We start from the raw sequence: 25,088 nt of genomic DNA, 5'->3' as shown, positions 1-25,088 counted from the left end.
TGGGGTTCCTGGACCTGTTGCCATGAAACAGGGACGCCTGGATCTGTGGCCATGTACGGGGCTCTTGTACCTTAGTAAGTATACCTCTCTGTAATCCGGACTTTTTGATCAACCGGCACCACGCTGGTCCCGTCGGTGCTGGATAAAAAAAAGAGTTTTCTGTATATGCCTATTCTGCAAGTTTATTAATGTCCTTCTGTAATTTGTTGCAGTCCTCCTCAGTATTGACTATCCCCCCCCTAATTTGGTGTCATCCGCAAATTTAGAAATTGTGTTTTTGATTCCAAAGTCTAAATCGTTAATGTAAATTGTGAACAGCAGTGGTCCCAGCCCTGATCCTTGTGGAACACCACTACCCAACTTCTGCCACTGTGAATAGCTACCCTTTACTACTTTCAGCTTTCTGTCCTGAAGCCAGCCAGCAATCCATTCTGCTACTTGCCCTCTGACTCTGCATTCTCTGACCTTGTTCACTAGTCTATAATTGGGTACCTTATCGAAGGCTTTTTGAAAATCCAGATAAATTATACATCTACTGCATTAGCGTTGTCTACTCTCTCTGTTACCTCTTCAAAAAATTCAGTAAGGTTGGTCAAGCAAGACTTTCCCTTTTAAAATCCATGCTCACTATCCACTATAATATTTTTGGTTTCTAGATGTTCTTCTATTTTCTCCTTTAGTAGGGATTCCATTATTTTTCCTACCACCGATGTTAAGCTGACTGGTCTATAGTTCCCTGGACATGCTCTATCCCCCTACTACATAAAGTGGAGAAACTTTACCTATTAATTTCTGTGTGCCCATTCAGTGTCAAACGTAAGAAATAGGAGCAGGAGTCGGCCATTTGGTCCCTCGAGCCTGCTCCACCATTCAATAAGATCGTGGCTGATCTTTCACCTCAACTCCACTTTCCTGCACTATCCCCATATCCCTGGATTCCCTTAATATCCAAAAATCTATCGCTCTCTGTCTTGAATATACTCAACGACCGAGCCTTCACAGCCGTCTGGGGTAGAGAATTCCAAAGATTCACCACCCTCAGTGAAAAGATCTTTCCTCATCTCAGTCCTAAATGGCCGACCCCTTATTCTGAGACTGTGACCCCTGGTTCTAGACTCCCCAGCCAGGGGAAACATCCTCCTTGCATCTACCCTGTCGAGCCCTGTAAGAATTTTGTATGTTTCAATGAGATCACCTCTCATTCTTCTAAACTCTGGAGAATACAGGCCTAGTCTACTCAATCTCTCTTCATAGGACAATCCCCCCATCTGGTGAACCTACGTTGCACTCCCTCTATGGTAAGAATATCCTCCCTTAGGTAAGGAGACCAAAACTGTACACAATACCCTAGGTGTGGTCTCACCAGGGCCCTATATAATTGCAGTAAGACATCTTTACTCTTATACTCAAATCCTCTTGTAATAAAGGCCAACATACCATTTGCTTTCCTAATTGCTTGCTGTACCTGCATGTTAACTTTCAGTGATTCGTGTACAAGGACACCCAGGTCCCTCTGAACACCAACATTTCCCAATCTCTCACCATTTAAAAAATACTCTGCTTTTCTATTTTTCCTACCAAAGTGGATAACTTCACATTTCTCCACACTATATTCCATTTGCCATGTTCTTGCCCACTCACTTAGCCTGTCTTTATCCCCTTGAAGCCTCCTTGCATCCTCCTCACAACTTACATTCCCACCTAGCTTTGTATCAGCAGCAAACTTGGATATATTACATTTGGTCCCCTCATCCAAATCATTGATGTAGATTGTGAATAGCTGAGGCCCAAGCACTGATCCTTGTGGTACCCCACTAGTTACAGCCTGCCAACCCGAAAATGACCCGTTTATTCCTACTCTCCGTTTTCTGTCCGTTAACCAATCCTCAATCCATGCTAGTATATTACCCCCAATCCCATGAGCCCTAATTTTGTTTAATAACCTCGTGTGGCACCTTATCAAATGCCTTCTGAAAATCCAAATACACTACATCCACTGGTTCCAGCTCAGCTATTCTGCTAGTTACAACCTCAAAAAACAGATTTGTCAAACACGATTTCCCTGTCATAAATCCGTGTTGACTCTGCCCAATCCTATTGTTATTTTCTAAGTGCCCTGTTACCACATCCTTAATAATAGATTCTAACATTTTCCGATTTAACATTTACTGATGTCAGGCTAACTGGTCTGTAGTTCCCCGTTTTCTCTCTCCCTCCTTTGTTAAATAGTGGGATTACATTTGCTACCTTCCAATTTGCAGGAACCATTATAGAATCTATGGAATTTTGGAAAATGACAACCAATGCATCCACTCTCTCTATAGCCACCTCTTTCAAAACCCTAGGATGTAGGCCAGCAGGTCCAGGGGATTTATCGGCTTTCAGTCCCATTAATTTCTCCAGTATTATTATTTTTTTTACTAATACTAATTTCTTTCAGTTCCTCATTCTCGCTAAACCCTTGATTTCTCCACTATTTCCAGGAAGTTTTTTGTGCCTTCTTCCGTGAAGACAGACACAAAAGGCCAGATTTTCATTGGGCTGTGAGGCGGGCTTTCAGGCGTGCAGGGACAAAAATCCTGAATTTGGGGGTCCCGACACCATCCCGCCCAAAACCCGCCTCCACGTAAGTTTCAAGGGAGGCGGGTACCCGCCCCGCACTGGGACCCGCCGACCTGAGGCGGGAAGGGATTAGTGCCAATTAACTGCCTGTTAACAGGTAGTTAACAGGTAGTTTTTAGCCTAATCCCTATTTTGAGGGGTGTCGTATGGGATTCCCGACGGCTCCAAACCACGCCAGATTAGAGCAGGCGGGCCGTCGGGTTGAAGGACTTGGAGGGGTTGCGATGTCGGTGTAAAGGTGAGTGATGGGTGCATGAGTGCAAAGGTAAGTGTGTTTGGTGTGTCTAAAGTGTGTAAAGAAGTTTTACTTACCTGTACTTACCTTAACAGCCTTTCTTCCTCTAGGCTGTGGGAGTCCGTCACTCAGCCGGAACTGAAAGCTGAACGGCTGTGATCTGTCAAAAGTGACAGCCTTCAGCTTTCAGTGCTGGTGACAGTTCTAACTGAGTCTGCGTAGAAGGACTCAGGTTAGAAGTCAGACTGTCAGTGTTTGACAGCTTCAAACAGCTGTGAAACACTGATATCTCATCTGTCAAAAACTCTTGACAGATGAAATTTCAGTCTGTGATGTCACCTGTTGTCGGGTGGCCCTTAATTGGCCTGCTGAGCCCGCTGGGCGGGCTCAACAAGGTCAATCAAGGGAAAATCGAGTTGAATGGCCAGACTTCGATGGAGGCGGGACTAAAACCCGAAAGTTGTAGTCCTGCCTCCTTCCCGACAGCTTAAGGAAAATCCAGCCCAAAGTATTTATTTAATTTCTCTGCCATTTCCTTATTCCCTATTATAATTTCTCCTGTCTCAGCCTGTGAGGGACCCACATTTACTTTCGCTAATCTTTTCCTTTTTACATACCTATAGAAGCTTTTACAGTATGTTTTAATGTCTCTCGCTAGTTTACTCTTATTCTATTTTCCTTTTCTTTATCAATTTCCTGGTCCTCCTTTGCTGAATTCTAAAATCCTCTCAATCGTCAGGCTTACTACTCTTTTTGGCAGCATTATAAGCCTCTTCCATTGATCTAATACTATCTTTTGTTCCTCAATATATTGATCTAGAAAACTATCTTGCATACATTCCATGAATTCGTCCTCCACACTACTACTGCAAATTTGGTTTGCCCAGTCTATATGCAAAGTCCCCCATGATTACTATATTACCCTAGTTACGTGTGCCTCTAATTTCCTGATTTATACTCTGCCCTACATTACAACTACTGTTTGGGGGCCTATAAACAACTCCCACCAATGTTTTCTGCCCCTTGCTGTTTCTTAGCTCCACCCAAACTGATTCTACTTCTTGATTTTCGGAGCCAAGATCCTTTCTCTCTACTGTCTTTATCCCATCCTTTATTATCAGGGCTCCCCTTCCGTCTTTTCCATTTTGCCTATCTCTTCTAAAAGTTAAGTATCCTGGAATATTTAGTTCCCAACCTTGGTCACATTGCAACCACGTCTCCGTAATGGCTATTAGATCAAACCTATTCATTTCTATCTGCGCTATTAATTCATCTATTTTGTTGCGAATGCTTCACTCATTCAGATATAGTGCCTTTAGCTTTGACTTATTTCTATTTTCCCCTGATGTCACCTTAGTCACTGATGCCTTATTACCTTTGTTACTCTCTCTGTCCCTTCCTGACCCACTCTGCTTATTTTTACCCAAAACTCTACTCTGCTCTAGAGCCTTGACATTTCTCTCACTGCTTTTAAATTTACTCTTTCCTGAATCCTCCCACCCGCCCCTTCATTAGTTTAAAGCCCTCTGTCTACTGCCCTAGTTATTCAGTTCGCCAGGACACTGGTCCCAGCCCGGTTTAAGTGGAGCCTGTCCCAAAGGAACAGCTCCCTCTTTCCCCAGTACCGGTGCCAGTGCCCCATGAACTAGAACCCCTTCCTCCCACACCACTCTGAGCCACACATTTAAACCTCTAGTCTGTTTGTCCCTATGCCAATTTGCACGTGGCTCAGGTTTTTTTGAGGTTCTGCTTTTTAATTTGGATCCTAGCTCCTCAAACTCCCTCAGCAGAACTTCATTCCTAGTTCTACCTATGTTGTTGGTTCCTACGTGGACCACGGCAACTGGATCCTCCCCCTCCCACTTCTCTTCCAGCCGCGAGGAGATGTCTTTAACCTTGGCAAGGAGCCCGTGTGTGTGTTTGTTCCTCCCATTTCCTTTGCACTGTTTTTAAATACTGCCCATCTGCAATGCTTTCAAGTTCTGATGAAAGATTATACTTGAAACATTAACTTGTCTGTTCGCTCCACAGATGCTGACTGACCTGCTGAGTTGTTAACAGCATTTTCTGTTTTTGTTTCAGATTTCCAGCTTTTTATTTATATCTGTTGAGGGCAGATGCCTTTTGCCCAACTAGCTTACCCTAGCCTGAAAGAGAGGCATCAACAGTTAGAGGAGACAGGGCTGTGAGGGCATTCTCAGCAAGACCCTCCACAAAGTTTGATGCAGAGACTAGAACCACCTGCATGCCTACTGAGTGTTGTTGGAAAATCAGAATTGTCAAGCGCATCATGGAAGCACAAAGAGCTTGGTTATTTGGCTGTGATCTTGCTAATCAACACTGAATCACGGAATCTGCAGTCAGGTAGACTTTGCCCAATACTACCTGGAACCAGGTTCCTGCAAAGGGGATGTTGTGAAAAGGTTATAACTGTATGTTCACTTGGAAACCCAGCGCAATTAACATTTGTACACTGAGAGATTGTCTTCCAGAGCTAGCCACGAGATGCGAGGTAAACACACAATTCGTTTAAAAAATCATGTGCACAACAGTGACAACCAGCGCCTTGTTAGGAGAGTACAAGTTTACAGAGTACCTGGAGGATGCCTGAGAGCCATGCGCAAACTATCAGTGGCAGACAAGCCAAACTCTAAGTTAACAGCTGGTAAATAAAAGCACTACAAATTATCAGTTAAGACAAAATATTCTTAGCATGGTTTAATTTCCTTTGCAGTGGTACAACACAATATAACTGGCGGTCAGTGAGAGAATAATCACAAGATGGCTACCTGACGAGGTGGTCTAAGATGCAGTAAAGGATGATCACATACTGCAGTCAAACATTCTCTTAAAATGTCCCTCTAATGTTCCAATTACCTTAGTCATGCTACTTGGGGGTACAGATTCAATGTAATTTACATCATTGCAAATGTGTGATGTACTCATTTGGCATTTAGAAAATGACCTTGTGCATTATAGCCGATTAATGTCTATTTATGGAATTATTCATTTCATTTTACTTGATTTTTGAACTACTTCAATGGAAACAGAAACTTTCTATTTCTGACTGTCCTCTATGCAATTTACAGTTACACAATAAATGGGTTTGTAATGCCCTTGGGCCCTGGTGTTAGCCGAGTGTATTAGTCAACTATTACATGAACAATATGGAGTACTATTGTGTTAACCATGTACAAATGTACACCATCACAGAAAAAGAAAATGCATTAAATTTAAAAGACGTTTATTCTTAAATTACTTATTAACTAATTATCCAAGTGCCGCTGTAAGTCCCAGATGAGGCCAACAATGTAACCAATTATAACAGAAAATGCTGGAGACACTCAGCAGGTCAGGCAGCATCTGTGAAGAGAGAAACAGAGTTAACGTTTCAGTTCAATGACCTTTCGTCAGAACATTCTGATGAAAGGTCACTGAACTGAAACGTTGACTGTTTCTCTCTTCACAGATCATCTTCCAACATTCGATGGAATCTGGAACAGTACCCATGGATTGGAGGGTAGCTAATGTTACCCCACTATTCAAAAAAGGTGGTAGCGAGAAAATGGGGAATTACAGACCGGTAAGCCTGACATCGGTAGTGGGGAAAATGCTAGAGTCCATTATAAAAGATGTAATAGCAGAGCACTTGGAAAACAGTGACAGGATCAGACAAAGTCAACATGGATTTACAAAAGGTAAATCGTGCTTGACTAATCTACTGGAATTTTTTTGAGGATGTAACTGGTAAAATAGATAAGGGAGAACCAGTGGATGTGGTGTATTTGGACTTTCAGAAGGCTTTCGATAAGGTCCCACATAAGAGATTAGCGTGTTAAGTTAAGGCACATGGGATTGGGGGCAAGGTATAGACTTGGATAGAGAACTGGTTGGCAGACAGAAAGCAAAGAGTTGGAATAAACGGGTCTTTTTCCGAGTGGCAGGCAGTGACAAGTGGGATCGGTCCTTGGACCCCAGCTATTCAAAATATATATTAATGATCTAGACAAGGGAACTAGATGTAATATCTCCAAATTTGCAGATGACACAAAGCTGGGTGGGCGTGTGTGCTGTGAGGAGGATGCCGAGAAACTCCAGGATGATTTGGACAGGTTGGGTGATTGGGCAGAAGCATGGCAGATGCAATATAATGTGGATAAATGTGAGGTTAACCACTTTGGTGTCAAAAACAGGAAGGCAGATTATTATCTGAATGGCAATAGATTGGGAGAAGGGGAAGTGCAACGAGACCTGGGTGTCGTTATGCACCAGTCGCTGAAGGTAAGCATGCAGGTGCAGCAGGCGGTTAAGAAGGCAAATGGTATGTTGGCCTTTGTAGCGAGAGGGTTTGAGTACAGGAATAAGGATGTCTTGCTGCAGTTATACAGGGCCTTGGTGAGACCACATCTTGAGTATTGTGTGCAGTTTTGGTCGCCTTATCTGAGGAAGGATGTTCTTGCCATGGAAGGAGTTCAGCGAAGATTCACCAGGCTGATACCTGGGATGGCAGGAATGACGTATGAGGAGAGATTAGGTCATTGGGCTTGTACTCGATGGAGTTTAGAAGAATGAGAGGGGATCTCATTGAAACTTATAAAATTCTGACATGAATCGACAGACTAGATGCAGGAAGGATGTTCCCGATGGTCGGGGAGTCCAGAACCAGGGGTCACAGTCTAAGGATAAGGGGTAGGCCATTTAGGACCGAAATGAGGAGGAATTTCTTCACCCAGAGAGTGGTGAACCTGTGGAATTCTCTACCACAGAAGGCAGTAGAGGCCAATACAGTAAATATATTCAAGAAGGAGTTTGATATATATCTTAAGGCTAAAGGGATCAAGGGATATGGGGAGAAAGCATGGTTCAGGTACTGAATTTGGATGATCAGCCATGATTGCATTGAATGGCGGAGCAGGCTCGAGGGGCCGAATGGCCTACTCCTGCTCCTATCTTCTATGTTTCTATGTTTCTGCCTGACCTGCTGAGTGTCTCCAGCATTTTCTGTTTTTATTTCAGATTTCCAGCATCTGCAGTATTTTCGTTTTGTATTAATGTAACCAACTACCCAAGTGCAAAATAGGAATATAAGCTAAGTTTAAGAACAAACTCAGTGAGACTCCTTGCGACCACTCTTCTGCAAGGTACCACTTTAAATGGAATCAAATGACATAGTACCTGGTTAAAGTCGGGGTCCTTCTCCCCTTCGACCTTGCATTCTTCTCTCTCCTCCTCAGCCTCAGAACCACTCAAATTTAGCTCTGGTGCACCTTCTTTCATCACCTGAGAAATAAAGCAATGACCATGTAATATAAACTAATTATGTAATCGCTAAATTAAGATAAACCCCGTTTTACTTTTCTGTCAATCACACAATTCAGTTATTCTACTTTAAAGACATCACAACTGCTTGTTGAATCATTGTGGGTGTCATTTTGACATTACTTACTACAGTCTTTAAACATTCTCCTCAAAGTGTTCAATCACCTCAGCAATGCAGTTCATAAAGTATTAATGATCAATTCCATTTTTATAACCTCAAACTGCAGAGGATATGAGGTGGTCTCTTTAAGTTTAGGATCTTGAAGTTCATAAACTATTTAAGTTATGGAACAATGGTCCATAATGTCAGCAAATCCCATTAATTAGTTTACAGTCTTTTTATCCTATTAATTCCGTCAACTATATTTCTCAACCAGTCGTGGAGCATCCATCTTGTACCATAATAAATGGAAATTGGAAGCCAAGGTTATTAGCAAGCTTTCTTTACTGCATTACAACTCAGTAGACAGGAAATGTAAATCCTCAGATGAGTTTTTAGAAAGTACAATGTGAAGTTACAAAATTCAAAAGCAACCTCCAATTAAAATTGGTGGCACAGGATTTCAGGACACTGACCAGGATAAAGAAACTATCCTTTACAGTCCGTACATCGTACTTTGTCAATCTATTTCGGGAAAGTCCGCAGCAGAATACACCACTCTTGCACAGCAACGCGGAATAGGCAGTTCAGGTGCTTGTGAGGCTTGCAAACAAGTCACCTGCCCAAGGTCTCAGGTGGGGAATGGGCAGTTCCATTGGTGACAAAGCAGCTTTCTTTGGCAGGGGGGGGGGGGGGGGGGAAAGAGAGGAAGGGAGAACAGAACCAAAAATTGTTTGCAACAGAAAAAGACATGAGATTACATTATAAATTGCCAGTACAAAGATAGTCATGGTGACAGCATATTAAATAATTATATTTATAATTTGGTGTGCCCAGTTCAATGCTTTATCTATATTTAAATCAGCATCCAATTTAAATTACTACTAACGGGCTTTCATCTTTTAGTTACACTCCTATTCTGTAACAAAAGGCTCCATCACTTCCATATGTTCTACATAAAAAGGACTCGTGTCTTTTGAAAGAATGAGTTATGTGACGTGCTGTACTCTAACTGAAATCTGCTGATTTAAATCTGGTTTCTGTTAACCTAATTTCTTTATAAAGTAGTTTTAGTCTCTGATCTGTCAGAGTGATATCTGTGCATCAGTCGGAGCGATCAGGGGGATCTGGCAATAGCAGCTATCCCACATTACTTTGTGCACCAGGTGACATTCTGGTTCACCAGGACTCGGGGCTTGCCTATGGAACTGAACTTTTGCAACAGTACTGGTCATGTACACAGCAGTAATGGTCAGATTAAAAAAAAATCAAGAACTAAAACTGCCTTCTCCTTTAATTAAAATCTGAAAGCAATGGTCATCACTCATTAAATCTAATTGGCATGGAATTTTTTTTCACAACACGGTACCACCCATTTCAGACTCGCTCAGGTGTATATCAGCTAACTCAGCCTAGATGTTCGAGTGGACTTGCTGTGGTACCAATTGGATGCAGATGAGAGAATATGCAACAGATTCCTACATCCTATTTCTGAAACAAAATGGCAGCGTTACAAAATATTATTGTAATTCATACAGCTGCAGCATCCCTCGGACTGGTGCCTGCCTCGGTCACAATACATCTTCAGCAATGGCGTGTCAGGCCACAGCACTACCTTCTGTCAAAGAGCAGTCTGTCTCTCTGGAAGCAACTAAATATACATTTTTTAAAAACTCCTAAAACTCTAATTTAGAATCAAGTGCTGACATTTCCCATCAATTCAATTGTATAAAGAGGCCCTTGTATGATACTGCCTTTATAAATTATAAGTTTGAAACATAAAAGATACTGTGGAAAGAGAAATGGACGAAAGGACTGAAACGTTAACTCGGTCTCTCTCTCCACAGATGCTGCCTGACCTGCTGAGCATTTCCAGCATTTTCTCTTTTTATCACAGTATTCCAGATGTGGTCTCACCAAGGCCCTATATAATTGCAGAAAGACTTCTTTACGCTTATACTTCAATCTCTTTGTAATAAAGGCAAACATACCATTTGCTTTCCTAATTGCTTGCTGTACCTCCATGTTAATTTTCTGTGATTCATGTGCAAGGACACCCAGCCCCCTCGGAATACCAATATTTCCCAGTCTCTCACCTTTTAAAAAATATTGTTTTTCTATTTTTCCTACTGAAGTGATAACTTCACATTTCTCCACATTATATTCCATCTGTCACGTTCTTGCACCATGGAAGGCTCAGCTGCACAGGCAGTGGGGAGGAGGGGGAAGAGCAATAGTGATAGGGGATTCAATAGTTAGGGGAGCAGACAGGCGTTTCTGTGGTCGCAGACGTGACTCCAGGATGGTATGTTGCCTCCCTGGATCCAGGGTCAAGGATGTCACTGAACGGCTGCAGGGCATTCTGAGGGGGGGGGGGGGGGGGGGGGGGTGAACAGCCAGAGGTCATGGTCCATATCGGTACCAACAACATAGGTAGGAAGAGGGATGAGGTCCTGCAGTCGGAGTTTAGGGAGCTAGGAAAGAGGTTAAAAAGCAGGGCCTCAAAGGTAGTAATCTCCGGATTACTACCAGTGCCACGTGCTAGTGAGTACAGAAATAGGAAGATAGAGCAGATGAATGCGTGGCTGGAGAGATGGTGTAGGAGGGACGACTTTAGATTCCTGAGGAATTGCAACTGTTTCTGGGGGAGGTGGGACCTCTACAAGCCAGAAGGGTTGCACCTCAACGGGAATGGGACCAATATCCTCGTGGGAGGGTTTGCTAGTGTTGTTGAGGAGGGTTTAAACTAGTTTGGCAGGGGGTTGGGAACCTAAGTATAGAGTCAATAGGGAGGGAAGAAAAACTGGAATTGGAACTGAGCGAGTCAGCAGAGAGTGCTGTGAGTTTGGGTAAGTGTGAGAGTTCTTTAATTGTTATTTCTCTTTAAATCATTCTTGATAAGATTACTTAAGCAGTTTAAGTAAAGGGGAAAAGTTAAATATTTGAGATTCTGTTGGTTTAAGAAGAGTAAAACAAGGTTACACTGCAGTAGGAGTAAATTGGCACAGCAGGCAGTGGAAACCAGTTTTTTAACCAATCAGCAGGGGTGACTCACTTGGCTGTAAACAAACAAACAGTATAAAAAGACCAGTGCTAGCACTGAGTGCGAGTCAGCAGAGTGCTGTGAGTTTGGGTAAGTGGGGTGTTAGGTGCTCTTTTCAAACTTTAACTCTGTGGGTTGTAGTTAATAAGGCCTTTCTGGTGCAGAGTGACTGTTGGTAAACCATTTAACTGGTGTAATTAGAGGGATTGATTTAATTTAAATCCAATTAATTAAAGGGGATACTAGCATCTAAAATCGGGCAGAGGGTGTCCATAACTAACAATAAAAAATTTAATTAATTACATAGAATGGAGCAGGTGATGTGTTACTGTTGCGAGATGTGGGAGCCGGTGGACCCCATTGAGGCTCACAGTGATTACGTCTGTGACAAGTGTCTGCTGCTACAGGAACTCCAGCTCCGTGTTGATGAGCTGGAGTCTGAGCTTCAGACACTGCGACACATCAGGGAGGGGGAGAAGTACCTGGACTCTGTATCAGGAGGTGGTCACACCTATGAAGTTAATTAATTCAGATGGAGCCCATGGTCAGGGACAGGACGGTGTGACTACGAGTGAGGCAGGTACGGGGATCCAGGAGGTAGTGTTGGAGGAGCCGCAGCCCTTGCTCTTGTCCAACAGGTTCGAGGTTCTTACTCCCTGTGGGGACAGGAGCAGGGACTGCAGGGAGGATGAGCAACCTGGCCACAGCACTGTGGAACGGGGGGCCATTCAAGAGGGGGGAGTAAATAGAAATGTTGTAGTGGTAGGGGATAGTATTATTAGGGGGATAGATAGAGTTCTCTGCAGCCGAGAGCGAGAGTCCCGAAGGCTGTGTTGCCTACCCGGTGCCAGGGTTAAGGACATCTCCTCTGGGCTGGAAAGAAACTTGCAGTGGGAGGGGGTGGATCCAGTTGTCGTGGTCCATGTTGGTACAAACGACGTAGATAGGACTAGGAAGCCGGTTCTGTTAAAGGAGTATGAGCAGCCAGGGGTCAAATTAAAAAACAGAACCTCAAGGGTAATAATCTCTGGATTATTACCTGAGCCACAAGCGAATTTGGCTAGGACAAATAAAATTAGAGAGTTAAATGCGTGGCTCAAGACTGGTGTGGGAGAAATGGGTTTTGCTTCCTGGGACACTGGCACCAGTACTGGGGCAGGAGGGAGCTGTTCCGTTGGGACGGGCTTCACTTGGCCAGTGCTGGGGCTAGAGTCCTGGCGGATCATATAACTAGGGCTGTAGAGAGGGCTTTAAACTAACTAGTGGGGGGGAGGTTCCTAGAGAGCAAATAATAAAAATAACAGAGAAGGTCATAGACTTAGGTAGCAGTGGGGAACTTAAAAACCAGAGCATGTCAGGAAGGGGCAGAAGGTATGGAGTAAAAGGTAAAGTAATAAAAAGGGCAAAAGCAGGAACTAAGTGTCACAAAACATATTTGAAAGTTCTCTATCTGAATGCACGTAGCATTCATAACAAAATAGATGAGTTAATGGCACAAATAACTACATATGGGTATGATCTTGTGGCCATTACAGAAACATGGCTGCAGGGTGACAATGCCTGGGAATTAAACATACCAGGTTATTTAATGATCAGGAAGGACAGGCAGGAAGGAAGGGGAGGTGGGGTGGCTATGTTAATAAAGGAAGGAATCACTGTAATACAGAGAAATGATATTGGGTCAAAAGATCAGGATAATGAAACAGTTTGGGTGGAGGTAAGGAATAATAAGGGGAAAAAAACACCAGTGGGCGTAGTCTATAGGCCTCCGAACAGTGGCAACACTGTTGGACGGAGTATCAATCAGGAAATAGTTGACGCTTGTAATAAGGGAACATCTATAATTATGGGGGATTTTAACTATCATATTAATTGGACAAATCAAATTGGGCATGGCTGCCTTGAGGATGAGTTCATTGAGTGTATTAGGGATGGGTTTCTTGAGCAGTGTGTAACTGAACCGACCAGGGGGCAAGCAACCTTAGATCTGGTCCTGTGTAACGAGACAGGATTAATTAGAAATGTCCTAGTAAAGGATCCCCTTGGAATGAATGACCATAACATGGTTGAATTCCATATTCAATTAGAGGGTGAGAAGGTTGGATCTCAAACAAGCGTGCTAAGCTTGAATAAAGGAGACTATGAAGGTATGAGAGCGGAATTGAGTAGAGTGGATTGGGAAAATAGATTAAAGGGTAAGACGATACATGATCAGTGGTGTACATTTAAGGAGTTATTTTACAACTTCCAAAAAATATATATTCCACTGAGAAGAAAAGGGTGTAAAAGAAAAGACAGCCATCCGTGGCTAAGTAAAGAAATTAAGGATAGTATTCGACTAAAAACAAGGGCATATAAGGTAGCCAAATCTAGTGGGAGGATAGAGGATTGGGAAAACTTTAAAAGACAGCAAAAAATAACAAAAAGATTGATTAAGAAAGGGAAGATAGATTATGAAAGTAAATTAGCAAAAAATATAAAAACAGATAGTAAGAGTTTTTATAGCTTTATAAAAAGAAAAAGGGTGGCTAAAGTAAATGTTGGTCCCTTAGAGGATGAGACTGGGAAATTAATGGTGGGAAATATGGAGATGGCAAAAACACTGAATGAATATTTTGTATCAGTCTTTACAGTAGAGGACACTAAGAATATCCCAACACTGGACAAACAGGGGGCTATGGGGGGGGGGGGGGGTGGGAGGAGCTAAACACGATCAAAATCACTAAGGAAGTGGTACTCGGTAAAATAATGGGACTCAAGGCGGATAAATCACCTGGACCTGATGGCTTACATCCTAGGGTCTTGAGGGAAGTGGCGGTAGGGATTGTGGATGCATTAGTAATAATTTTCCAAAACTCCCTGGACTCAGCAAAGGTCCCGGCAGACTGGAAAACTGCTAATGCAGCACCCTTATTTAAAAAGGGCAGTAGACAGAAGGCTGGAAACTATAGCCTAACATCTGGTAGGTAAAATTTTGGAGTCCATTATTAAGGAGACAGTAACAGGACATTTGGATAATCATAATTTAATAGGACAAAGTCAGCATGGTTTTATGAAGGGGAAGTCATGTTTGACAAATTTGCTGGAGTTCTTTGAGGAAGTAACATATGGGGTGGATAAAGGGGAACCAGCGGACGTAGTGTATTTAGACTTCCAAAAGGCATTTGACAAGGTGCCACACAAAAGATTATTGCTCAAGATAAAAAATCACGGGATTGGGGGTAATATTCTGGCATGGATAGAGGATTGGCTATCTAACAGAAGGCAGAGAGTTGGGATAAATGGTTCATTCTCAGACTGGCAATCAGTAACTAGTGGTGTTCTGCAGGGGTCAGTGCTGGGTCCCCAACTCTTTACAATCTATATTAACGATTTGGAGGAGGGGACCGAGTGTAACATATCAAAGTTTGCAGATGATACTAAGATGGGAGGGAAAGTAGTGAGTGAGGAGGACATAAAAAACCTGCAAGGGGACATAGACAGGCTAAGTAAGTGGGCAGAGATTTGGCAGATGGAATGCAATACTGGAAAGTGTGAGGTTATGCACTTTGGCAGGAAAAATCGTAGAGCAAGTTATTATCTTAATGGCAAGAAACTGGAAAGTACTGAAGTACAAAGGGATCTGGGGGTCCTGGTGCACGAAACTCAAAAGGTTAGTATGCAGGTGCAGCAAGTGATTAAGAAGGCCAATGGAATGTTGGCTTTCATTGCTAGGGGGCTAGAATATAAAAATAGGGAGGTATTGCTTCAGTTGTACAAGGTATTGGTGAGACCGCACCTGGAATACTGCATACAGTTTTGGTGTCCATACTTAAGAAAAGACATACTTGCTCTCGAGTCAGTACAAAGAAGGTTCACTCAGTTAATCCCGGGGATGAGGGGATGGACATATGAGGAGAGGTTGAGTAGATTGGGACTCTACTCATTGGAGTTCAGAAGAATGAGAGGCGATCTTATTGAAACATATAAGATTGTGAAGGGGTTGGATCGGGTGGATGCGGGGAGGATGTTCCCGATGATGGGTGAAACTAGAACTAGGGGGCATAGTCTTAGAATAAGGGGCTGCTCTTTCAAAACTGAGATGAGGAGGAACTACTTCACTCAAAGGGTGGTAGGTCCATGGAATATGCTTCCCCAAAAAGCTGTAGAAGCTACATCATTACATAAATTTAAAACAGAAATAGACAGTTTCCTAGAAGTAAAGGGAATTAAGGGTTACGGGGAGCGGGCAGGAATTTGGACATGAGTCTAGGTTCGGATCGGACATGGCCCTGTGGCTAGCGGAGTGGGCCCAGGGGCCGTGTAGCCTGATCCTGCTCCTATTTCGTGTGTCTAATTCTGTTAGATTCAGGAGATGGTTCTGTGATAGTAGATTGGCGGTTAGGATCAGATCAGCCATGATCTTATTGAATGGCGGAGCAGGCTCGAGGGGCCGATTGGCCTACTCCTGCTCTTATAAAAAGGTAGAAACTAAATTGGAAGGACAGAGGAATCAAGGGCTAGATAGTAGTCAACAAGGAGGTTTGCCTGTACTAAATGGTATTTACTTCAATGCAAGAAGCATAGCGAACAAGGCAGATGAGCTGAGGGCACAGGTAGATACTTGGGACGATGATATTATAGCGACTATTACAGAGACATGGCTGAAAGAGGGGCAGGTATGGCAGCTCAACATTCCTGGTTACAGGATTTTCAGATGGGATAGAGAGGGAGGTAAAAAGGGAGGGGGAGAGGGGGTCACGGTATTGATTAAAGAAACTATTACAGCTGTGAGGAGGGATGATATGTTGGAGGGATCATCAAATGAGGCCATATGGGTCTAATTGAAAAACAAAAAAGGGGCGATCACACTGCTGGGAGTGTACTACAGACCCCTAAACAGTGAGAGGGAGATAGAAGGGCAAATATGTAGACAAATTTCTGAGAAGTGCAAAAACGATAGGGCAGTAATAGTAGGGGATTTCAACTACCCCAATATTAACTGGGATAAAATTCGTGTGAAGGGTATACAGGGTGTGGAATTCCTAAAATGCATCCAGGAGAACTTTTTTAGCCAGTATGTAGCAAGCCCAACAAGGGAGGGGGCAGTTCTGGACTTAGTTTTAGGGAATGAAGCTGGGCAGGTAGAAGGCGCATCAGTGGGGGAGCATTTTGGTGCGAGTGACCATAATTCTGTTATTTTAAAGGTGTTTATGGAAAAGGACAAGGATAGACCAGGAATAAAAATTCTAAATTGGGGAAAAGCAAATTTTGCTAAGCTCAGAGGGGATTTAGCCATAGTGGACTGGAAACAGCTACTTGAAGGTAAATCAGTGTCAGAGCAGTGGGAGGATTCAAGGAGGAAATCCGGAGGGTTCAGACCAAATATGTGCCCTTATAGAAAAAAGGTGGGACTAACAAATCTAGAGCCCCCTAGATGTCTAGGGACATACAGGGTAGGATAAAGGAAAAAAGGGAGGCGTATGACATACCGAGGGCTAAATACTCCAGAATCTTTAGAGTACAGAAAGTGCAGGGGTGCAACTAAAAAGGATATTAGGAAAGCAAAGAGAGAGCATGAAAAATTCTTGGCAAGTAAAATCAAGGAAAACCCAAAGATGTTTTATAAATATACTAGCTGGGGAGCCCCGCGTTGCGAGGGCAATTTTGGGGCGCTTGGTCTCCCTGCCCCTGTGTGTCCCCCCTCTCCTTGTCATGTCCTCTCCCTGTCCTATCCCTCCCTCCCCTCCTCTCCCTCCCCTCCTCTGTCTCCCTCGCCCACCCCTACCCCTCCCTCACTCCCCCGCTCCCCTCTGTCCCTCTCTCCGGCCCCTCCCCCTGCCTAGCGCCTGAGGTCCGGTGCCGTTCCGATAGCGGGAATGCTGAGCGGCGGCCGGCGCCGGGAGCGGGCTCTCGCGGGCGGCGCATGCGCGGTCTGTGCGGGCGGCGCGAGCCCCCCGCGATTTCCCGAGGCTCCCCCCCGCGATTTCCCGAGGTTCTCCCCCCCCCCCCCGGCGATTTCCCGAGGCTCTCCCCCCCCCCGCGATTTCCCGAGGCTCTCCCCCCCCCCGCGATTTCCCGAGGCTCTCCCCCCCCCCCCGCGATTTCCCGAGGCTCTCCCCCCCCCCGCGATTTCCCGAGGCTCTCCCCCCCCCCCCCGCGATTTCCCGAGGCTCTCCCCCCCCCGCGATTTCCCGAGGCTCTTCCCCCCCCCCCATTAAATTGTTATTTAATTCCCTAACACATCATTAAAATATTTACCTTAGTTCCCTAACACACAAAGTGTGGGGGAAAAAATTGTGAAAAATCAAGATGGCGGCCACTCACCTCGGTTCAGAAGGATAAGGCCCGCCCACACACGCACCGATTGGTCGACCGGTCAGGTCACCGAAGCGTAGGATTGGTCAATCGTCGAGTCACTCGACACTCAACTGTAGGAAGGAACCCGCCGTCCGATTGGTGGACCTCGACGTCATACGGTCGCTAATGAGATGCTAATGAGCGGAACGCTGAACGTTTTTGGGATACTGCGGGCGGGATTTTTGTCCGGCCGAAACATAAATACGCCTATGACCGGTCCGGAATCGTAAGCTTTCATTTGAGGTGACGCGCGCGTCGGTACGCTCTGTAACTTTCAAACGTATAGAGAACGGACAGACAGACATCGGGACAGACAGAAGAGCCGCTTTATATATATAGATTAAGAGTAAGAGGATAACTAAAGAAAGGGTAGGGCCTATTAGAGATCATGAGGGTAATGTGTCTCTGGAGGCGGGAGACGTCGGTAAGGTTGTTAATGAATACTTTGCGTCTGTTTTCACAAAGGAGAGGGGCGAAGCAGACATTGCTATCAGGAGGGAGGAGTGTGAAATATTAGATGAAATAAACATAGTGAGAGGGGAAGTATTAAGGGGTTTAGCAGCTTTACAAGTGGATAAATCCCCAGGCCCGGATGAAATGTATCCAAGGCTGTTAAGCGAAGCAAAAGAGGAAATAGCAGAGGCCCGGACCATCATTTTTCAATCCTCTCTGGCTTCAGGTGTGGTGCCGGAGGACTGCTAATGTGGTACCCTTGTTTAAAAAGGGAGAAAAGGATAGACTGAGTAATTACAGGCCAGTCAGCCTAACCTCGGTGGTGGGAAAATTATTGGAAAGAATTCTGAAGGACAGGATAAATCTTCATTTAGAAAGACACGGATTAATCAAGGATAGTCAGCACGGATTTGTTAAGGGAAGGTCGTGTCTGACAAACTTGACTGAATTTTTTGAGGTAACAAGGAGGGTAGAGCGTTTGATGTAGTGTATATGGACTTTAGATAAGGTTCCATATGGCAGACTGGTCACGAAGTTAAAAGCCCATGGGATCCAGGGCAAAGTGTCAAGTTGGATTCAAAACTGGCTGGGAGACAGGAAGCAGAGGGTAATGGTTGATGGGTGTTTTTGTGACTGGAAGGCTGTTTCCAGTGGGGTTCCACAGGGCTCAGTACTAGGTCCCTTGCTTTTTGTGGTATACATCAATGATCTAGACTTGAATATAGGGGGTATGATTAAAAAGTTTGCAGATGATACTAAAATCAGCTGTGTGGTTGATACTGAAGAAAGAAGCTGTAGACTGCAGGAAGATATCAATAAATTGGTCAGGTGGGCAGAACAGTGGCAAATGGAATTCAATCCGGAGAAGTGTGAGGTAATGCATTTCGGGAGGGCTAACAAGGAAATGGAATACACATTAAATGGTAGGACACTGAGTAGTGTAGAGGAACAAAGGGACCTTGGAGTGCATGTCCACAGATCCCTGAAGGTAGCAGGGCAAGTAGATAAGGTGGTTAAGGCGGCATACGGAATGCTTGCCTTTATTAGCCATGGCATAGAATACAAGAGCAGGGAGGTTTTGCTTCAACTGTATAAAACACCAGTTAGGCCTCAGCTAGAGTACTGCGTGCAGTTCTGGTCACCACATTACAGGAAAGATGTGATTGCACTAGAGAGGGTGCAGAGGAGATTTACAAGGATGTTGCTGGGAGTAGAGAATCTTAGCTATGAGGAAAGACTGGATCGGCTGGGTCTGTTTTCCTTGGAACAGAGGAGGCTGAGGGGAGACCTTATTGAGGTGTATAAAATTATGAGGGGCATAGATAAAATGGATAGAAAGGACCTATTTCCCTTAGCAGGGGGGTCAAAAACCAGGGGGCACAGATTTAAAGTAATTGGGGGAAGGTTTAGAGGGGATTTGAGGGGACATTTCTTCACCCAGAGGGTTGTGGGGGTCTGGAACTCACTGCCTGAAAGGGTGGTAGAGGCAGGAACCCTAACCACATTTTAAATTACTTGGATGTGCACTTGGGCTACTGTAACCTGCAGAGCTACAGACCAAGAGCTGGGAAGTGGGATTAGGCTGGATAGCTCTTTGTTGGCCGGCGCGGACACGATGGGCTGAAATGTCCTCCTTCCGTGCTGTAACTTTCTATGATTCTATGATTGCCCACTCAGTTAGCCTGTCTATATCCCTTTGCATCCTGCTCACAGCTTACTTTCCCACCTAGCTTTGTATCGTTAGAAAGCTTGGTCCCCTCATCTAAGTCATTAATATAGATTGTAAATAGCCGAGGCCCAAGCACTGATTATTGTGGTACCCCACTCGTTACAGCCTGCCAACCTGAAAGTGACCCGTTTATTCCTATTCTCTTTTCTGTCTGTTAACCTATCCTCAACCCATGCTAAAATATTACACAAAATTAGGGCACATGGAATTGGAAGTAATAACCTCTTGTTTGGCACCTTATCGAATGCTTTTTGAAAATCCAAATGCACTACATCCACTGGTTTTGCCCTGCTAGTTACAACCTCAAAAAACTAATAGATTTGACAAACATGATTTCCCTTTCATAATCCCATGTTGACTCTGCCCAATTTACTAAGTGCATTGCTACCACATCCCTAACATTAGATTCTAGCATATTCCCTACTACTGATGTCAGGCTAACTGGTCTATAGTTCTCTGTTTTCTCTCTCCCTCCTTTCTTGAATAGCGAGGTTACATCTACTACCTTCCAATCTGCGGGGACCATTCTAAAATCTAGGGAATTCTGGAAGATCAAAGCCAATGCATCAAACATCTCTGAAGCCACCTTTTAAAACCCTAGGATTTAGGCCATTCGGTCCAGGGGATTTGTCAGCTTTTAGTCTCATTAATTTCTCCAGTACTATTTCTTTACGAATACTAATTTCTCCAAATCCCTCATTCTCACCAGACCCTTGGTTCCCCACTATTTCCAGAATGTTTTTTGTGTCTTCTAGATACAAAATATTTGTTTAATGTCTGCCATTTCCTTATCCCCATTATGATTTCCCTGTCTCTTCCGCTAAGGGACCCACGTTTACTTTTGTTAATCTCTTCCTTTATACATACCTATAGAAGCTTTTACAACCTGTTTTTATGTCTCTTGCTAGTTTACTCTCATTTTATTTTCGCTCTATTAATTTCTTGGTCATCCTTTACTGAATTCTAAAATCCTCAGCCATACCACTCTTTTTTCTACATTATATGCCACTTCCTTTAATCTAACACTATCTTTAACTTCTCTTGTTGGCCATGGTTGGACCACCTTCGACAATACACACACACACTGCAGTTTACAAAGATATTACGATTTAACAATATACTATACAAGGATAAAGCAGCTGGAGATTCTATTTTATTTTAAATGGCAACTTTTAAAATGGAGTAGTCTAGGATTAGCTAGAATGATGAATGGAAATCTTGACAAAGCTGCTTTTAGTTAAGCTCCACTAATTAAATTACAAGTCAGCCTCTCAGGAATACAATTTATAAAAAATTCTTACCTTTATACTCTCCACCACTTTGCGGATATAGATAGTGGCCTGTGTATACTCTCTTAAATCCCGCTGTTGTTGACAGAGCAAGCCCTCCCGACACTCTCCACAAAGATCTACATGTTAAAAAGCAAAGGAAAAGCTTGTGACTTTTAAGTTTAAGAAATACATTTGGGCTTTCAGTGATATCAAGAGCAGGGGAGGTCTGAAGCTTCGTGGTCTCCAATGGTCTTTTCCGGTCCTATCCCTTTGGCTGTTCCGACCATTTGCCCATACCCATCCTCGGTTTACAGCTTTTTCCAATAGTTATGGATCCTTAGGAAAACCAAACCAAAATGTAGCCTGTCGGGCGATTGAGGCCCGCATTCTTTAAATGTGGGGTCGGGAGGAGCGCTCCTGCAGTTCTACAGTTTAGTGAACCTAACATGCAGGAAAATCACTATGAACATATGCATAGCTGCATTGTGAAAAATCAATAGGTTTTTTCCTTGCAGAATATTAGTCAGTTCCAACTTCCATAGTTTTAACAGGTTGTGGCTAATTGAGATTGCACCTGTAAGTGTGAGAATGGCTATTTTTTTGGATTTGTGCAGATAGCACAGCTGAAGATGGCTCTCTAACCATGTGCAAGAATAGACAGCGTACCACCCATTTCACTTGATGTCTAGGCACCCTGCTGTATGCTGCAGTGCGTGTTAGAACACGAGTAAAACTTCACTTGTGCCACAAGTTTTAAACAGGAGTGGGAACAGTGGCTACAATAAGTGCAATGATGATGATGAGGGGTATGATCAGACTAACCGCATATTTGCGACTAACGTTTGAAAATTCTTTGCAAAAGTAGGGACTAGAGGAAGCAGCAGACCTCAAAGTTAGAATGTTAATGTTTCTGCAATTAATGTAAATTAATCCATCTCTTTCATGCTAACACTCATGCAGGAAAATCTTACCAGGACTGGTGTTATATTCCAATTGTACAGTGCCAGAATCTCCAGTGTTCATCAGTCGAATAACTTTAATTGTGTTATCAACAACAAATAATTTGTGGATGATTTCCCATTCATTTGGCCATATAAGAGCTACACTGTGCAAAGGAAGATACAGGTTATTGAATTTTGAAAGAATGTTTTTCTAAAACAACAAAACTACAAATACTCAAAATCTAAGAGGAGTGCGGGGATAATGCTGCAGCAGTGTGCCACCCCAAAAATAGCTCAAATTTTATCAGAGACTTTTCAGCCAAAATAGCCAAACACTATAAAATCGCTAGTCACATGAAGGTGCTAATTCCTCCTTATCCTGATAGAATAACTTGAAAGGTCCAGATCTATTTGTTCAGTCTTCTCCAATCTTATTCTTTGAATATATTTAAGTCACTTTCCCCCCCAAAATTATGAAGAACAGCTGTAGTCATCTCCCAAAAGAAACTGGTGCACTTTATACAGTACATCACTAAAGTAACAGAACAGGTCTTTGAAAGAGGTTCAGCTGTCACATGCAAATAAGAGCTGCCATCAGTGCATGGTGAAAGTCTCCAGGTTCACTATCCCTTTAACAATACGCGCTGCAGGTTGAAGGTCCATGGCATCAGAGCCCCAATCTCAGGCACTCTTCCAGTTCTTGGCAAGAGCACTTAAAAATTTAGATTATTAAATTGGTATCAAAAACTACTAACCTCAAATGATGAACAAAACTAAGCCATGCCAGTCAGAAAGAGAACGGATAGACTGAGATATAACTTTGCATGTGTAGATTGAACTTTACAAAGGCCGAGGAAAGCCATCGACAGGAAGTAACATCCATCATTAGTTTAACCTCCACATACAAGGAGGAAGTACAAAAACAACTATATACATAGTGCCTTTAACCTACATCCCAAGGTGCTTTACAGGAGCGCTAACAAACAACATTTGACACCGAGCCACATAAGGAGATATTTGGGCAGACGGAGGTAGGCTTTAAGGAGCATCTTAAAGGAGGAAAGAGAGGTGGAGAGGTTTAGAGAGGGAATTCCGGAGCTTAGGACCCAGAGTTTTTCCTCACGTTGCCTCTGGTTCTTTGGTCAATCAATTAAATCTGTGCCCTCTCATTATCGACCCTTCAGCTATTGGAAACAGTTTCTCTTTATTTACTCTATCTAAAGCCTTCGTGATTTTAAACACCTTTATCAAATCTCCTTAGCCTTCTCTGCTCCAAGGAGAGCAATTCCAGCTTCTCTAGTCTATCCACACAACTGGGTGATTGGGCAGAAACATGGCAAATGCACTATAATGTGGATAAATGCGAGGTTATCCACTTTGGTGGCAAAAACAGGAAGGCAGATTATCTGAATGGCAATAGATTGGGAGAAGGGGAAATGCAACGAGACCTGGGTGTCCTTGTGCACCAGTCGCTGAAGGTAAGCATGCAGGTGCAGCAGGCGGTTAAGAAGGCAAATGGTATGTTGGCCTTCGTAGCGAGAGGGTTTGAGTACAGGAGCAAGGATGTCTTGCTACAGTTCTCCAGGGCCTTGGTGAGACTGCACCTTGAGTATTGTGTGCAGTTTTGGTCACCTTACCGGAGGAAGGACGTTCTTGCCATGGAAGGAGTGCAGCGAAGATTCACCAGGCTGATACCTGGGATGGCAGGAATGACGTATGAGGAGAGATTGTGTCGATTGGGCTTATACTCACTGGAGTTTAGAAGATTGAGAGGGGATCTCATCGAAACTTATAAAATTCTGTCAGGTCTGGACAGACTAGATGCAGGAAGGATGTTTCTGATGGCCGGGGAGTCCAGAACCAGGGGTCATAGTCTAAGGATAAGGGGTAAGCCATTTAGGACTGAAATGAGGAGGAATTTCTTCACCCAGAGAGTGGTGAACCTGTGGAATTCTCTGCCACAGAGGGCGGTGGAGGCCAGTTCATTAAATATATTCAAGAAAGAGTTGGATATATTTCTTGAGGCTAAAGGGATCAAGGGATATGGGGAGAAGGCAGGGACAGGGTACTGAATTTGGATGATCAGCCATGATCTCATTGAATGGCGGAGCAGGCTCGAAGGGCCGAATGGCCTACTCCTGCTCCTATCTTCTATGTTTCTATGCTTCTATATTTCTATCCCTGGAACCGTTCTAGTAAATCTCTTCTGTACCCTCTCCAGAGCACAACAATTCTGAATGACCCGTTATCCTGCGCTGTCAAGCAAAGAAAATCTGGTCAAAAACACGTGAAATACTCGAAGTAGAGAAGAGCCCTTTGCATGTTATTAAACAGTGCAGAAAGATTCCCAACTATAGGCGACAACTGGTTGCACCTGCTTGTGACTTTTTACTACATTAAAGGCGATATATAAATGCAAGTTGTTGTTGTTGCCTGTGACAACAGAAAGAAACTTCAAGGCCTTAGATTGAGACTCTGATGATACAGCGATATAGAGGAATGTCACCTAGACAGAAATTCTTTTTCCATGGGAGTGTCTCAGATGTGGAGTAAGAAGTTGCCATTTGCTGTGGAAATTGTACAAATAAGAAAATCATCATTGTTGCAGGTTTCTGCCTCAAGAAGCCCTGTGAAGGATCCTTGTTACTAAGGGAAGTGAATGGGGGTAGGGGGAGACACACACAGAAACTTTCCCTTCTAGGAGATCATGAGGATGAGGCTGTTGAAGGCTACTGCCCGAAATCCTAAAACAATTTGTTCTTTTTCCTCTTTTGATAACACTTCCCCCCGCCCCGCACCGCCCCCCCCCCACCCCACCATCACGGGATTTTTGACTATTTGGTCTGAGAAATTTCAGGCAATTTATATCAAGATACTGCTAAAGTCAGCACACAAGGGGTTAAGTCCACATAATACATAAGCCAGCTGGGAAAGCATATTTGACCGTGTAGCCATAACTAGTTGAAGTTGCTGGCAGAATTGTGTTTCTCACATACCATATCAACTTGAGACAGTTATTATATTCTAGTCACAATC

At 43.7% G+C, this 25,088-nt stretch overlaps 1 protein-coding gene across 10 annotated transcripts in view; it reads right to left on the bottom strand.

Annotated features, from left to right (window-relative positions):
* The window catches only part of usp48 (ubiquitin specific peptidase 48), a 208,321-nt gene that overhangs the window by 7,302 nt on the left and 175,931 nt on the right, over nucleotides 1–25,088 (bottom strand). For 5 of the 10 annotated variants that reach the window (XM_085966770.1, XM_085966771.1, XM_085966775.1 and 2 more), the window contains 3 exons: nucleotides 22,083–22,216; nucleotides 21,142–21,248; nucleotides 8,033–8,137 (listed from right to left, as the gene is read on the bottom strand). In XM_085966770.1, coding sequence (XP_085822896.1) covers nucleotides 8,033–8,137; nucleotides 21,142–21,248; nucleotides 22,083–22,216 — 346 coding nt within the window. Of the gene's footprint in view, nucleotides 1–8,032; nucleotides 8,138–21,141; nucleotides 21,249–22,082; nucleotides 22,217–25,088 lie in introns of those variants that run through there. The other 5 variants (XR_015073510.1, XR_015073512.1, XR_015073514.1 and 2 more) reach the window with 3 other exon arrangements.

Source organism: Somniosus microcephalus, chromosome 25, assembly GCF_052327205.1.
Source record: "Somniosus microcephalus isolate GS21.2 chromosome 25, FLI_Smic_1.0, whole genome shotgun sequence".
NCBI classification, from domain to species: domain Eukaryota; kingdom Metazoa; phylum Chordata; class Chondrichthyes; order Squaliformes; family Somniosidae; genus Somniosus; species Somniosus microcephalus.
The sequence above is the reverse complement of the archived record's forward strand: the minus strand, read 5'-3'. Positions and strand labels throughout refer to the sequence as shown.